At 46.8% G+C, this 16,035-nt stretch overlaps 1 protein-coding gene across 9 annotated transcripts in view; it reads left to right on the top strand.

Moving 5' to 3' along the window:
- EXOC1 (exocyst complex component 1) overlaps positions 1 to 16,035 on the top strand; it is a 50,713-nt gene that overhangs the window by 10,685 nt on the left and 23,993 nt on the right. For 4 of the 9 annotated variants that reach the window (XM_029076622.1, XM_029076619.1, XM_029076620.1 and 1 more), the window contains exons 5-11: positions 247 to 267; positions 3,165 to 3,352; positions 5,358 to 5,585; positions 6,478 to 6,610; positions 7,521 to 7,630; positions 8,173 to 8,226; positions 12,481 to 12,630. In XM_029076622.1, the coding sequence (XP_028932455.1) occupies positions 247 to 267; positions 3,165 to 3,352; positions 5,358 to 5,585; positions 6,478 to 6,610; positions 7,521 to 7,630; positions 8,173 to 8,226; positions 12,481 to 12,630 (884 nt within the window). The remainder of the gene's footprint in view (positions 1 to 246; positions 268 to 3,164; positions 3,353 to 5,357; positions 5,586 to 6,477; positions 6,611 to 7,520; positions 7,631 to 8,172; positions 8,227 to 12,480; positions 12,631 to 16,035) is intronic. The other 5 variants (XM_029076625.1, XM_029076623.1, XM_029076626.1 and 2 more) reach the window with 3 other exon arrangements.

The following is a 16,035-nucleotide window of genomic DNA, read 5'->3' as shown; positions in this document are numbered from 1 at the left end:
TCCGACGGCAATCTTCGATCAATCGGTGATGTTTATGGAGCACTTACTGCGTGCAGAGCACTGTACTGCGCTTGGGAGAGGGCAGAACAACAGAGTTGGTCAACACTTTCCCTGCCCACAGCGACGGTTCTTTAATAAGTCTTTTTAAGCATTAAACAGTTTAAGCATTAAGCCTGTTTGTTCTCTGCTCAGCTAATATCCTCTGCTTCCTTTCCTATGCTTTTCTCGTACCTTTTAACTCTGCAGAACTGCCTAAAGTTACAGAAGGTGCGTAACACCTTTTCTTTTTTAATTTTCCTCCTCCTCTGTCAACGTGGGCGTCGATCATTCGTTGGTCTCTGTATTGTCGGTTACATATTTTATGAGGCTGCGTGCGGGGGGACCCGTTCGATAATCAGAGTGCCCGGTGCAGGATCAAGTCTGACGGTATTTCCATTATTAGCCTCCGAAGGGTCGTTTCTCTCGGAAGAAATTACTGCCTTAACAGTCCTACGTGACGGTTTGATTTCCCTTTATAAAATAAGAATGAACTCAGCGATACGTTTACCGGTTCAGCGGTGCCTGTGTCGCCGGAGATCCCATTTATCATCCTCTCCTGCTACAGCCCACTTTCCTTCCATTCCTTCTCCGCCGGGAAAAGCCGTTCAGAATCGGCCTCGTCCGCGCCCGCTCTCGAATCGGACGGAGGTTTTCATGCCGGCTCCTTTCCCAAACCCAGCTGGGTGCGTCTGGTGGGCCTGAGGGAAAGGGGCCGGGTGATGTGTTCGTATCCTCCTTGGAAAGCGATGTTTCTGGGGTCTAAGCCCCGCTCTGCCACTTGTCTGTCATGTGACGTTGGTCAAGTCACTTCACTTCTCAGGGCCTCAGTTCCCTCATCTGTCAAATCCTCAAATGGGGATTTCCAACCCGATCGGTATGTATCTACCCCAGCGCTTAGAACAGTGCTTGACACATAGGAGGGCTTAACAAATACCGTAGTCCTTATCGTTATTACTGTTAATGATAATAAAAGGCCGAGGCAAATCATCTGTCACTTCTCCGCTGAGGTTCTGGTCAAATGCAGGCAGTGACTCCTGATTTTTCATGGTGCTAAACACCCTCACGGAACCTGACCCTGACCTAAATATTGTCTCCCTGACTGGGGATTCCCGAGAACGCCATCAGAGGCACCAGATGATTCGGGACTGTTTTTTTATAACGGACAGCGGAGGCCTCGTAGTAGCCCAAAAAGATGGTTTCTCTGGGGGTAAATTGCTTTCCCAAAGGGAGCATCGTTGACCGTTTTCTCGATTCCGAGAACCTTTGAGCACTGTTCAGCAATCATTCTCCTCCCCTCCCGCCTTTCCCAAAGAATTGAAATTTTCAGTCTGTTCCAAACTAGTGGCCTGAAGTATCATGTAACCTGCGGAGATTTTCATTATTCTCATTGTGGTATTTATTAAGCCTTTCCTTTGGGCCAAAACCCTGTATACTAAGCCTGGGGAAAATACAGGCAATCCGATCAGGCACATTTCCTGTCCCACATTTCAAATGACATCATTTCTCCTCTCCAGCCCCTTGCTGTAGAAACCGGGAAGAAGGAATCGATCAACCAGTGGTATTTCCTGAGTGCTCACTGGGTGGAGACCCTTGTGCTAAGCTCTTGGGAAAGAACAACAGAATAGGTACACATGCAGCGTGGTTCAGTGGAAAGAGCCCGGGCTTGGGAGTCAGAGGTCATGGGTTCGAATCCCGGATCTGCCACTTGTCAGCTGTGTGACTGTGGGCAAGTCACTTCTCTGTGCCTCAGTTCCCTCATCTGTACAATGGAGATTGACTGTGAGCCTCACATGGGACAACCTGATTACCTTGTATCTTCCCCAGCACTTAGTGCTGTGCACATAGTAAGCGCTTAACACATACCAACATTATTATTATGTTCCCAGAAGTCTTAAAGTCATTGGTACGTTCATAAAGGAAAATGGATCTGACCAGTCTGAGAGCCCAAATACACAATGTAACCTCAGAGATGTGGACAACACACCTTTGGGAATCACCTAGAGGTTGACTCTAGAAGCAGCGTGACCTAACGGATAGAGCCCTGGCTTGAGTTCTAATCCTGGCTCTGCTACTTGTCTGCTGTGTGACCTCGCACAAGTCACTTCACTTCTCTGGGCCTCAGTCACCTCATCTGTAAAATGGGGATTACGACTGTGAGCCCCCATGTAGAACGGGGATTATGCCCAACCGGCTCGTATTGTATCTTCCCCAGTGCTTAGAACAGTGCCTGACACGTAGCAAGCATTTAACAAATACCTTTTAAAAAAACAAACAAAAAAATCAGAGCAGCAGGGTACTTTTCTAACACTTGGGATTTTACCCATAAGTCTTTTCTCCAATGGACCTGATTATCTTGTATTTACCTCAGTGCTTAGAGCAGTGTTTGGCACATAGCGCTCGACAAATACCATTATCGTGATTATTGTTGTTGTGTTATAAACCAAGAAGGCAGGAAAACGGTGGGGTTCATTTACCGCACCTTGAGAAAAGGTGTAGCCGTGGCCGAATCCCGCTTCACCCGTCTCTCCCATCTTCATTCGTTCATTCAGTCGTAACTACTGTGTGCAGAGCACTGTACTGAGCGCTTGGGAGAGTACAGTACAACAATAAACCTTCCCTGCTCACAACGAGCTCTTCAGAGTGCTTTGTGAAAGCGAAGTCTTCACGTAGCTCTTTTGTGTTGACCTCGTTGCGGTACACCGCGAAGCCCACCTCTCCCATTCCGCCACCACTAACGATAATCGTCTTATCTGTTCACCACTTAATAGGTTCCAGGCACTGTACTAAGCACTCGGGTGAATACAAGCAAGTCGGGTTGGGCACAGCCCCTGTCCCACGTGGGGCTCACGGTCTCAATCCCCATTTTACAGATTAGGTAACTGGGCCCCAAAGAAGTGAAAGGTCACGCAGAAGACAAGTGGCAGGGCTGGGATTAGAACCCATGACGTTCTGCCTCCCAGGCCCGTGCTGTATCCACTACGCCGGGTGCTTCCCTAGGCCACACCTGAACTGGGGGGGTTTCAGCCAATCTTAGAGGTCTGAGGGGTCAAAAGGTAGTGCCGGCTTCCCTTGCTTCTCGGTGACCTTGGTTAAATTTTCCCCTTCCCCCCACCTCCCACTCCAAGAATCCGTTCCCAGCGGCGAGAATCAGAGTGTGGCCGGAGGCGATGAAGAAGCGGTCGACGAGTACCAGGAGCTGAATGCCAGGGAAGAGCAAGACATCGAAATCATGATGGAAGGATGCGAGTGCGCCATCTCCAACGCCGAAGCTTTCGCAGAGAAGTTATCTAGGGAGCTGCAGGTGCTCGACGGGGTAAGGACGCTTTGGGAAATATGAATGACCGGCATGAAATGGACTGGACTGGGACCCCGGCTGTGCCTGACTGTCCCTGACCCTCTCTCTCTCGACACGGTCAACTGTTTCAGAGTTAGCAAGCTGAATGAGCTCTCGGTACCCTCCGACATTAAGGAGGCTTTGGGGCGGAGTTTCCTCAAAACACCCACTTTCCCCCTGCCTTCCCAGCCTTTCGGAGTCTCATTTTACTCAGAAAGGAAAGCTGACCAACCCCCAGGTCCAGATTGGGTGAATCGGGAGTCTGCCCCCGGGCCAGAGTAAGATATGAAGTTTTGGAAAAGTGAATTATACTCTCTAGAAGCCATAGAGTGACGGAGACCAAAAGCCAGTTAGGGCACTTGAAAGTCTGAGATAGCTAGAGGAAAGAGTCAAGGGTCATTTTTCCCCTTTTGGACCTGACGGGGAGGTGGTTTCCAGGGACTATTTGAATGCACCCTTTGAAAATCTTCTTGGCTCAGACAACTGGTTATGCGCAGGATAGAGTCTCCTGCGCTACAAATTTAATGCCGTCTGTGCCCAGGGAAATTTAACGAGAACAGATATGAACGATTTTCCCATAAATAAGTAAAGCGATTTTGTTTGCTTCTGCTTTTGGTCCGTGTTCTACTACAGCGCGTGCTTTCATTCATTCATTCAATCGTATTTCTTGAGCACTTACTGTGTGCAAAGCACTGTACTTCATTGCACGATTTGGGTAGAACGCCGTTGGAATTAGGGGAACGTGCTTCCCCGAAGACACGTCTGTCTGGCTAGAACACCATCCATGAGTCTCGTCTCTAGATTAAGCTCTTTATGGATCAGGAACGTGTCTGCTAATTCTGTACAGTGCTCTGCACAAAGTAAATGCTCAATAAATACCATTGATGGATTGCTGGATAAGTCGGTGCGAGCGGATGCGGGGTAGGAGGAAGCAAGTTTGTACCCACACATGGTGTCGGTCAAGTCGTGATTTTTCCGGATTGCAAGGTTCTTCTAGAGCGTAGCAACTAGGAAGGGAACAAAAACAGTTTACCGGAATCTGAAAGCATAGGAATGGAGCTAAGAAGCGTTAACAATATTGAGGCTCCTGGGTCAAAATACAGATTAGGGTTAAATATATATGTATAAGCAGGTTGATCGATCAATCCATAAGTGGTATTTATTAAACACTTCCCGTGGGCGGAACGCTATACTAAGTGGTTGAGAGAGTATAGTGCAGTGGAGTTGGTAGAAACGATCCCTGCCTACAAGGAGCGATAAGTCTACGGGGGAGGCAAGCTTTACAATAAATTACAGAAAAAGGGGAAATAGAAGAGTATAGGGATGTATACAGAAAGGCAAAATGGTAGAGTAGAAGGATGCGTACGTCAGTCAATCAGTCGTACCTATTGAGCCCTTACTGGTGTGCAGAGATCACAGTACTGAGCGCTTGGGAGAGCGTAATACAACAGTATAACAGAGTTGGTAGACATGTTCCCTGGCCACAAGGAGCTTGTAACAATAATAATAATAATGTTGGTATTTGTTAAGCGCTTACTATGTGCAGAGCACTGTTCTAAGCACTGGGGTAGACACAGGGGAATCAGGTTGTCCCACGTGGGGCTCACAGTCTTAGTCCCCATTTTAAAGATGAGGTAACTGAGGCACAGAGAAGTTAAGTGACTTGCCCACAGTCACACAGCTGACAAGTGGCAGAGCCGGGATTTGAACTCATGACCTCTGACTCCAGAGCCCGTGCTCTTTCCACTGAGCCATGCTGCTGCTTGTAGTGTAGAGGACTCGTCTAGACTAGATGTAAGTGTTGTGTGGGTGCTTAAGTGGCAAAGAGGGGAAATGAGGGCGTTGGCCGGGAAGACCCCTTGGAGGAGGGGCGACTTTAGGAGACGATCCGATGATGGAGACGGTATCGGCTCCACCCGGTCCACTTGGGCGGTGTACCCGTGCCGCGTTCTCATGGGGTTCGGCGGGGATCGTCTTCCCGTAGGCAAACATCCAGTCCATCATGGCCTCCGAGAAGCAGGTGAACATCCTGATGAAGCTCCTGGATGAGGCGCTGAAGGAAGTGGACCAGATCGAACTGAAGCTCAGCAGCTACGAGGAGATGCTTCAGAGTGTCAAAGAGCAGATGGACCAGATCTCCCAAAGCAACCACTTAATTCACCTCAGCAACACTAATAATGTGAAGCTCTTATCCGAGATCGAGTTCCTCGTGGTAAGTGTGTGTCCCGCTCCTTCCCACCCCTCAGACGCCACGGTAGATGCTAGCAGAGAGAGCACGGGCCCGGGAGTCCGAGGACCTGGGTTCTAATCATTCAGTCAGTCGGTCGTATTCATTGAGAGCTTACTATGTGCAGAGCACTGTACTAAGCACTTGGGAGAGTATAATGCAACAATAAACGGACACATTCCCTGCCCACAGTGAGCTTACACTTCTCCGTGCCTCAGTTCCCTCATCTGCAAAGTGTTCTCCTACTTAAACTGTAAGCCCCACGTGGGACTTGATCATCTTATAATCTGCCCCAGCGCTTAGTACAGTGCTTGGCACAGAGTAAGCACTTAACAAATATCATAATGGTTATTATTATGATCATCATTGCGTGGAGTAAGCGCTTAACAGATGCCAGAGTTATTACTATTGTCATTATTATTATTATTATGGTAATAAGAATTATTGTGGTATTTGTATTATTGTATTAATAATAATCATTATTACTAAGTGCCAGGCAGTGTACTAAGTGTTGGGGTAGATAAAAGCAAATAGGGTTAGACACAATCCCTGGCCCCCATAGGGCTCACATTCTCGATCCCCATTTTGCAGATGAGGCAACTGAGGCACAGGGCAGCGAAGTGACTGGCCCAGGGTCATCCAGCAGACGTGTGGTGGAGCCGGGCCTAGAACCCATGACCTTCTGACTCCCAGGCCCGTGCCCTATCCACTACACCATGCTGCTTCCCTGTATTATCCAGTCTTCGTCTCAGAATCTGAGAGGGATTGAAAGAAAAGCCATCAGGTCCTGGTGATGGAGTGAGATGATCTCAGAAGCTCAGCGGGCGGGGAGCGCCTTAAGATTCGCTCTGAAATGCGTGCGTACTTCGCATTCCAGAACCATATGGATTTGGCCAGAGGTCATATAAAAGCCCTGCAAGAGGGAGACCTCGCCTCGTCCAGGGGCATCGAGGCCTGCACCAATGCAGCCGACGCCCTCCTGCAGTGTATGAACGTGGCCCTTCGACCAGGTAAGGCTGACTCTGCCACACCCACGGGCCTTCTCCCCCGCCCTCTCTCTCACCCCTGAGTTTTGTCTCCCCGTTAGTGAGGTTCGGGAGCGTTTCCCCTTCGAAGGAAAGTCTTCAGAGAGAGAGAGGGCAAAGCTGAGGCGCGGGCAGGAGTGGGAGATGGGCCACTGAAACGTTTGCGTTGATCGTCGTGTTTATTAGGCGCTTATTGTGTGCGGGGTACTGAGCTCTTGGGTGAGAGTACAAAATAATAGTAGACACATTCCCTGCCCACTACGAGCTTACAGTCTAGAAGCGGGGACAAACACTAATAGAAGTAAATAATGGATATGAACAGAAGTGCTTTCGGTCTTGGGGGCAATGCAGACGGGAGTGGAAGAAGAAGAAATTGAGTCTTAGGAAAAGCCTCTTGGAGGAGATGTTCCTTCAATAAGGCTTTGAAGGCGGGAAGAGTGATCGTCTGTCAGATAGAAAGAGGGATATGTTAGCATCTGTGTCCCCCTTAGTCTTTCTGCTTGTTTAAAAACGATATTCATGGAGCACTCGCTTTATGCAGAACCCTGTACTAAGGTCTTGGGAGAGTACAGTTCAGGGAGGTGGTAGATGTGATCCCTGCCGTCAAGAACTTTACAGGCTGGTGAGGGGCAGACGTTCAAGCATATTATAGGTCGGGGAAATAGCAAAGTAGAAAGGTAAGTGCCAGCGGGCCGCGGGGCTAGCTAGCTACCTGAATCAAATAAGCAGATGAGCGGATGAAATTTTCATCTCTTACAAACTGGGTCTACTGCATTTCTACTTCCCCCAGTTAGGTAAGGGGTTGCTCCTTTTAAATCGGACGTCCGCACCTTCTCCCGCCGAGAGGGGGTCCCCCCTCCGGTAGAGGCCCAACGGAAATGTGTTCCACTTTCAGGTCACAATATGCTCCACGCCGTCAAACAGCAACAGCAGCGGTTCGGCGACCTGCGGGAACAGTTCTCCCGGAGACTGGCCAGCCACCTGAACAACGTTTTCGTCCAACAGGTAACCCGGGGGGCCTGCTGATCGTGAGGGACCGGGAGGAGGGGGTCAGTGAAGGCAGTTCGCCCGGGGCCAGTATGGAGTAGCTGAAAGGCCAGTTAACCCAATCTCACACAACCGATTGGCCAGTGATAATGACGACGGTTTTTGTTAAGCGCGTACTATGTGCCAAGCACTTTTCTAAGCACTAGATGGGGTCAGAGCCTATTGGAGTCCCTCTAAAGGCCTGATAGAAGTCAAATTAGACGCACCGAATGAACAGAACAGGCTGAGGTGTTAGTCGGGGAAGGGGCCGGGGTGACGATCTGCAAGATGGTTTTCGCAAAGGTCTCAAGCTGTTACGGAAGTAGGGGACCCCGTCCGAAACATTTTTCTAACTTTTAGGGGGGAAAAAAGCATCTCGTCTTACTTTAGTTCCTTGGACACAGCGATGTCTCTCCTCCCCTCTTTGCCATCGAAAAGCCCTCCGGGTGGTTGGCCTTCTTCCCCGGGTAGTTTGTCGGCATTCTAAAACCGTTGCCTTCTGCTCTTTTCTCTCCACCTAGTTTACCCAAGCTCTCCTCCAGCTCTATAACAAGTCCTACTCTCTTGCGGTTTCTGTGAGTACTCCAGGCTTGGCTCAGTTTTCTCTAATTCGCCCCACGTGATTTCCTAAAGCTTTCTCACCCTCCCGCCGAGAAGCCGGGCAGCTTTTACCAATACATAACCCCAGCAGAGCCCAGCGGTGACTACCAAATAATTACCCACGTGGCGGCTTCCGGCTTCTGCCCGGCCTGGTGACTTTGCCGGGAGACGGTTGGGATCTGAGGCCTGGAATAATCTAGCTGGACTTCTTTTCTCTCCTTCCTTTCTTCCTTTCTTCCTTTCTTCCTTTCTTCCTTTCTTTCTTTCTTTCTTCCTTTCTTCCTTTCTTTCTTTCTCTCTTTCTCTCTTTCTCTCTTTCTCTCTTTCTCTCTCTCTCTCTCTCTCTCTCTCTCTCTCTCTCTCTCTCTCTTTCTTTCTTTCTTTTCCGTGGGGGTGAAAGCGGTAAACCCTTCAGGGTGACATACAGAGCCAAAGAGAAGGGGCGATTGTGGGTCTCCAGGCATGTCTTAAATGCCCAGTTCCGTTGGGCACAGGGCGTGTCTGTCGGTCGTGGCTCTCTGGGCCGCGTGGCTAAGCCCTCTCCGCGTTTGGTGAAAGGTGTTTCCGGGTCAGGGCTGTGGCTGCTGCTGCTCCAGCAAGCAGGGCCTGTTGGTAGGAGAAGCAGTGTGACTTAGAGGAGAGAGCCTGTGCCTGAGAGTCAGAAGGACCTGGGTTCTAATCCCGGCTCTGCCACTTGTCTGCTGTGGGACCTTGGCCAAGTCACTTCACTTCTCTAGGTCTCAGTTCCCTCATCTGTAAAATGGGGATTAAGAGTGTGAGCCCCATGTGGGACAGGGACTGTGTCCAACTCAGTTAACTGGTATCTACCCCAGCTTTTAGAACAGTGCTTGGCACATAGTAAGCACTTAAGTACCATCATCATTATTATTATGTCATCTGCCAAACGGCCTGCCCTTATCCCTAGACTCAAAACTTGCCTTTGATATGCAGATCCCCAAAGAATCCCAATAGAGCAACGTGCCCATTTGAGGACTTTTTTAATGGTATTTGTTAAGCGCCTAATCTGTGCCAGGCACTGTACTGAGTGCTGGGTAGCTACATGAAGGAACATAAAGAATATAGTTTACTGATCCATAAATAATGTAAATATGCTCTGATAATGAGATTTTGAATGGGATTTCCTTGGGACATGTGCAAATTAATAATAGTATTTGTGGCGAGGGCCAAGCACCGTGCTGAGAGCTGATACAATCAGCTTGGACATGGCCCACCTCTGAGGAGGAGGGAGAAAAGGTATTTAATCCCCATTTTAGAGATGAGGAAACCGAGGTCCTGAGAAACCAAGTAACTTGCCCAAGGTCACAGTGCAAGCAAGTGGCAGAGTCAGGGTTAGAACTCAGGTCTTCTGACTCCCAGTTCCATGCTCCTTCTGCTAGGTCACATCATATTCAACAAAAAGGCTCCTTGTGCTAACACACCAGAGCTTCATTAGCATTAGATCTCTGGTTGGGATAAATTGAAATAGCCTTTAATTTTCCTTTTCAGGACAGTCCAAATAGCTCAAAAGGAAGTGAAGGAAAACTTCTAAGCCAAGAGGAACTTTGTTGCGTTCTCCCCAGGCAGTTAAAATTCAAAATTGGGAAATTGCTGAAGGGGGAACTCCCCCGGTGTTAGAACAGTCACTTTTCAAACAGCATAATCCCGTTGAGTTTTCATAAATTTATTCCACCCTTCTCTTTGGGTGAGTCTGTGAAGTAGGTCTGCTAGGTTAACATTCCTTTCTTTCTGGTTAATTTCTGACCCTCTTTTTCTCATCCATCATTTAAACAGAAACCATCTTCTCTGTATAGTTTTCTTTAATCAGATTGGTCTCAGTGAATGGTCATGAATTTGAAGATAAAAATTTAATTGAAATAAATAATTTGGTGGGTGCAAAGTATCTCGAGTTTATAGGCAATACTCTTTCAGTCTGCTTTTTAATTATGTAACTCGCATTTTAGTTTTCATGAAAGGCATTACTTTAATTGGATGGGAAATTTTTATTGTGACTCTAGTTAATATTTACTACTAATAATAATCGTGGGATTTGTTGAAGCACTGTCTATGCATTAAACACTGTTCTAAGCACTGGGGTAGATACAGGTTAGGTAGGATATAATCCCTTTCCCACATGGAACTTACAGCCTGAGTTATACAGCAGTTTATTAAGTCAGAATGGAGATAGGGTCTATTGACTAGATGTTTCAGCACACCAGGTCTGTTCTTCCAGAAGGAGCATAGCCTAGTGGAAACAGCACAGGTCTGGGAGTCAGAGGACCTAGGTTCGAATCCAGGTTACACCAATTACTTTGTGGCCTTGGGCAAGTCGCTTAACTCCTCCATGCCTCAGTTCCCTCATCTGCAGAATGGGGATTCAACGCCTGTTCTCCCTCCTACTTTGACCGTGAGCCCCAAGTAGGACAGGGACTGTGTCCAATCAGAGACTTTAAACTCACTGTGGGCAGGGAATATGTCTGTCATATTGTTCTACTATACTCTCCCAAGCGCTTAGTACGGTGCTTTGTGCATAGAAAATACTCAATACTATAGATCAGTTGATTAATTTGTATCTATCCCAGCACTTTTAGAATAGTGTGACACATAGAAAGCGCTTAAATACCATTAAAGTAATAATAATAATACGTTTCCCCTGCGTGTTTTGGGTGGACACCATTGGGAAATTGCATCCATTAGACCAGAACGTGGTGTGACATTGGAAGAAAAAGCCGTGTATGTGTGTGGCATTCTCCTGGACACAGGATTCATCGGCAGAACTTTTACAGTTAGCAGTTATCGGTCATCGGTAACCTTTCTTGGGCTTTCTTGCCATCAGGAAGATTTCTGAATGGAAGAATCTGACCAATTCGACCTGAATTTTTCTTTTGCTACTAAGCTAAAGAGGACTTTTAGAGCTAGAGAACCATTCCGACAAGCTTTTTCCCAGAAAACGCCATAGTTAGCACTGCCTTTGCCGGCATTTGAAATCACCTCTCTTGGTAGAATGGGCGATATTTCATGAAGTTTTATATTTTTGCTGAATCTTCCATGAGAGTTATGATCCTATACCAGCTACAGCAGGACACTGGATGGAAATTAATTTGATGTCAGTGTCTGAAGTGTGACCCCATTCTAAGAACAAGAAGGAAAAAGAAATGGTCAACTTTTGAACCCTTACTTAGTTCCCAGAGGGATAAAATGAGATGGCATTTTGATGTGCTTTGATAGCAGAGCCTTTCTTTTAATACATTCCTGTAAACTCATGGTCAGAGGGATTTATTAGTTTACAGTAGAAAGCATTGATTTGACATTGGCACATCTTTGTCTTCTGTTTTTAACATCTTGTTCAGCGGCGTATTTGTTGTTTAAAGTGACTTTCCCCGTTGTTTAAGCTGGATCTGAGTACATCAAAGAGCAGAAATAAGGAAATATGTATTTCAAAATACTGAATTAGTCGACCCTTGCCCACGAGCACATATCTTCCGTTAATGTTTGTCAGTCTAACGCAGGTAGCAGAAGAGGAATTGGAAAAGGTTAGATGAATATAACATTTTATTCTTTGGAGTATTTGCATTGAATTATTAATATAAACTATAGCTGCAGTGGTGTCATTTAAAAAAAAATTGCATTAAGCTATGTGGAGTGGTTTCCATTATAATCTAGAATGCTGCTGGAGAATGAGACAACCTGCAAGCTACTCTTTAACTTTCCCCAGCTTGGACTCTTTGAATTCGAAGTTACATTTTATAACCCCTTTTTCTTTTTTTTTTTTTTTTGCAAAGTGTGTCTGTGCTCTGTGACGGAGGTGGGCAGCCATTTAAGATGAAGAATCACCTAGAAAATTTCCAAGTGTATAGAGGCCCACCCCAGGATTCCTCCCAGCTGTCAGAGTGAAGAGTATTTTTATTATTATTATTATTTATTCAAAGTGATTCTGGGTGGATCGTGAAGGGCATAGATGATTGCTTTGTCAAGCCAACTAATCCTGCTTCCTCCTTTCTCACCTTATTAAAAAGAAGTGTTTTTGTCAAGTGCCACCCTTCCCAGGTGACAACTGCTTCAAAAGCAAGGGCATCTAATCTGGTTTTCTGCATCCCTTTATGTTGGCTCGGCACGAAGTGACCCGGGGTTGCCGTCGCCGATCAGCAGGGATGTTTTTTTCCTTTTTTTTTTTTTTTTTTGCCATCGCCCACAGCCAGGATTGATATCGATCCCTTGCCTTTCCTCCCCAGGGCCACGACCAGAGCTCCACTCTGGCCCAGCACTCCATCGACCTGACCTTACCCAATCACCACCCCTTCCACAGAGACCTGCTGCGCTACTCCAAGCTGATGGAGTGGCTGAAGAGTACCGATTTCGGGAAATACGAAGGCCTCACCAAGGTCGGTATCCATTCGGAGGCTTCCAGCCTGTTGTCTTGCTGGGGGCTAAGGGAGCCCCGTAGGGCCAAAAGGCGTGTTTTCGCTGTGTGTTTTGGCTCAAATGGGGATCGGGGAACGTCTATCCAGCAACGTGAGCCTGTTTGGTTATGGCGGACCATGGGGTCCGAGGGAGTGGTTGTCCATGAGGGGCGACGGACCCATGAGGAGTCAGTCAGTAAGTCGTATTTATTGAGTGCTGACTGTGTGCAGACCACTGTACTAAATGCATGGAGGAGTATAATATAACAACAGAACAGACACGTTCCCTGCCCACAACGAGCTTACAGTTTGTCGGATTGTAAATATCTTGTAAATACACGGTAATCAGGTTGGACACAATCCATGTTTGACACGGAGCTCACGGTCTCAGTCCCCATTTTATAGATGAGGAGCTGAGACCCAGAGAAGTGAAGTGACTTGCCCAACGTCACACAGCAGAGAAGTGGTGTGAGCCAGGACTGGAACCCAGATCCTTCTTACTCCCAAGCCTGTGCTCTGTCCACCAGCCCACACTGCTTCTCTTGCCTGGTAGGTTAAGGTGACTACAGTGCAGTCGACTCCTTTCAGTTATCTGGGCTCTTCATTTTCTTTGACTCTAAATTGGGACTACCGTTTTTTTCCATACATAACTCACTTTAATGAACCCTGATTTCGCGCTCTGGGAAGTTTGCCCTTCCCGGAATGAAAGAGCAATTTATTTAGCCGTTAGAATTCTCAACTGCATGATGAAACCTAAAAGGTTTTAGGGCCCGACTATACATTCAAAAAAATGTATAAACTCACCTATATTTTTGAAGACAAAAGAAAATCCAGTTTTGCATGAGCTATGAAGATCGCGATGAGCCATGATCTAAGCTGAGAAACTCAGTCGAAGCAGAAGTGATGGAATTGTTAAAATCACATGTCTCTGGAAACGACAAATAAATTGCCCCTGCCGCTAATTCCAGTCTCCGGGACCAACTCTCCTCAAAAACATTTTGGTTGTTGGATCTGGGATCTAAAAATGAGTCACAGAACCTACTGCCACTAGATAGAGGGAGAGAGGATGATCTCTTTCAAGGCATTCTTTTAAATGGAGATGATTCTTTCTGGGCTTTGGAGTCACAGCCTTCAGGGAGAAAATTCTTACATTCTCTTTAGCCAGTAGGATGCTGCTCTAGGTAAGGTAAGATCCTTCCCCTGCAGGCAAATTCATTTTTAAGAAGCTTGTAATGGGTGGGAGTCCCTACTTTTTTTTTTTTAGAACAGATCTCCCCACGATTTTCTAAAGTTCAGTAGCACAATTCCTCAGATCTGTTGCCCTTACTAAGTTTCTTTTTCCCATTAGAGCAGCCCCCTTAAATGTGGGGGGGAGGGGTCCCCTCTGAGTTTGTCTTTGGCTCAACTCAGCTCCGAGTTGGGACTCAGCCTGAGGAAAACTTTTTTATTACTGGAATTCTTGGCCTCTTGGAGCTTTAGAAGAGGATCCAGGGTTTAAATAATTAAATATAGACCCTAACTCTGGAGGAGGTTTGTGGCAACAAGTGGTTTTGTTTCCCCCTAGTGAATATTCAAATAAGCAAGTTAATCAATAAAGCTTTTTGCTTAATTGTGTTGTCAGTGAATGTTACTACTCTATCTTCATAGGTCATGCAATATTTATGAATGTAATTTTTAGCACGGAGTCAAATATTTTGTCAACCCCAAAGGCTTTTGGACTCCTTTGATGCTTAAGATGACATAGAACTGCCAGGGAGCCTTGAGGTCAACTAACTGATCCATCTCCCTGGCTCCAGGCAGGGGGCTGCCCAAATTGTCATCTTTTCCTTTGGTGGAGAATTCTCTAGGGGAGGAGATCCACCAACATCATGCCCGGCTCCACCACTTATCAGCTGCCTGCGTGATCTTGGGCAAGTCACATAACTTCCCTGGGCCTCAGTTACCTCATCTGTAAAATGGGAATTAAGTCTGTGTGCCTCGTGTGGGACAGAGACCGTGTCCGACCTTATTAAGCTTGTGTCTACCCCCGGCTCTTAGTGCAGTCCCTGGCACGTAGCACTTAACAAATGCGATTGAAAAAATCAACACCAAAAAACCCCTCTCAGAAATCTATTTCATCATCTTGACAGATGGGAAATTCAAGGAAGAACTAAGACTTAGAGGGGTTAAGTGACTGACCCAAGGACATACAATGAGCCAAAGACAGAGCTGGCACTGGAACCCAGATCTGCTGATTCCGGTTCCATTCTCTTTCCACTAAGCCCTGCTGCAGGGTGGAAACTTAAAGGACCTGGAAGGAAAGGCTTTTATCTTTTTATCAATCAATTGTATTTATTGAGCATTTGCTGTGTGCAGAGCATTGGACTAAGCATCTGGGAGAGGACAGTGTAACAGAGTTTGTAAAAACGTTCCCTGCTCACAACGGGAGAAAGACATTAATATAAATAAGTGATGGATATGTACAAAAATGCTATGAGGCTGAGGGAGGGGTGAATAAAGGGTGCGAATCCAACCCAGAAGGGAGCGGGAGAAGAGGAAATGAGAGCTTAATCGGGGAAGGCCTCTTGGAGGAGATGTTTCTTTAATAAGGTTCTGAAGATGGGGAGAGTAATGGTCTGTCAGTTATGAGGACATGGAGGGGAGGGATAGGTGACGAAATAACGAGATGGAGGTACAGTGAGTAGGTTGGAGTTAGAGGAATGAAGCTTGCAGGCTGGGTTGTAATAGGAAATTGGGGAGATAAGGTAGGATAGATCAAGGTGATCGACTGCTTTAAAGCCCGTGGAAAGGAATCTATCTCGCTGCTGACCTCTCGCCCGTGTCCAGCTTCTGGCCTGGAACGCCCTCCCTCTTCACATCCTACACACCAGCACTCTCCCCCTCTTCAAAGCCTTAACAAAGGCGGATCTCCTCCAAGAGGCCTTCCCTGACTAAGTCCTCATTTCCACTTTTTCCCATTCCCTTGTACATCGCCCAGCCCCCATAGCACTTCAGTCCATAGCCACAATTTATTTCTATTAATATCTGTCTCCCCTTCTAGACTGTAAGCTCATTTTGGGCAGGGAACATGTCTGCTAACTCTATTATGCTATACTCTCCCAAGCGCTAAATACAGTGTCCTGCAAACAGTGAGCACCCAGTGAATATGATTAATTGATTGAGTTGACGGGAAATTCTTCCCCGTGCTTTAAATGAACCTTTCCTGTGCAAAAACATTTGTCATATCGGCACTTCAGCCAACTCTTCTCCTGATGAAACAGCTTCAGTTTCTTTCAGTTTTCCCCTAGGCAGCCTGGCTTAGGCGAAAGAGCACAAGAGACTTGGATATTCATTGCGACTGCCATAGACCTATTGGGTAGCCTCAGGCCAACCCTTTAACCTCTCTAA

Source organism: Ornithorhynchus anatinus, chromosome 12 (assembly GCF_004115215.2).
Source record: "Ornithorhynchus anatinus isolate Pmale09 chromosome 12, mOrnAna1.pri.v4, whole genome shotgun sequence".
Classification (NCBI taxonomy): Eukaryota; Metazoa; Chordata; class Mammalia; order Monotremata; family Ornithorhynchidae; genus Ornithorhynchus; species Ornithorhynchus anatinus.
Note: the sequence above shows the minus strand (reverse complement) of the source record. Positions and strands in the feature narration are given on the sequence as shown.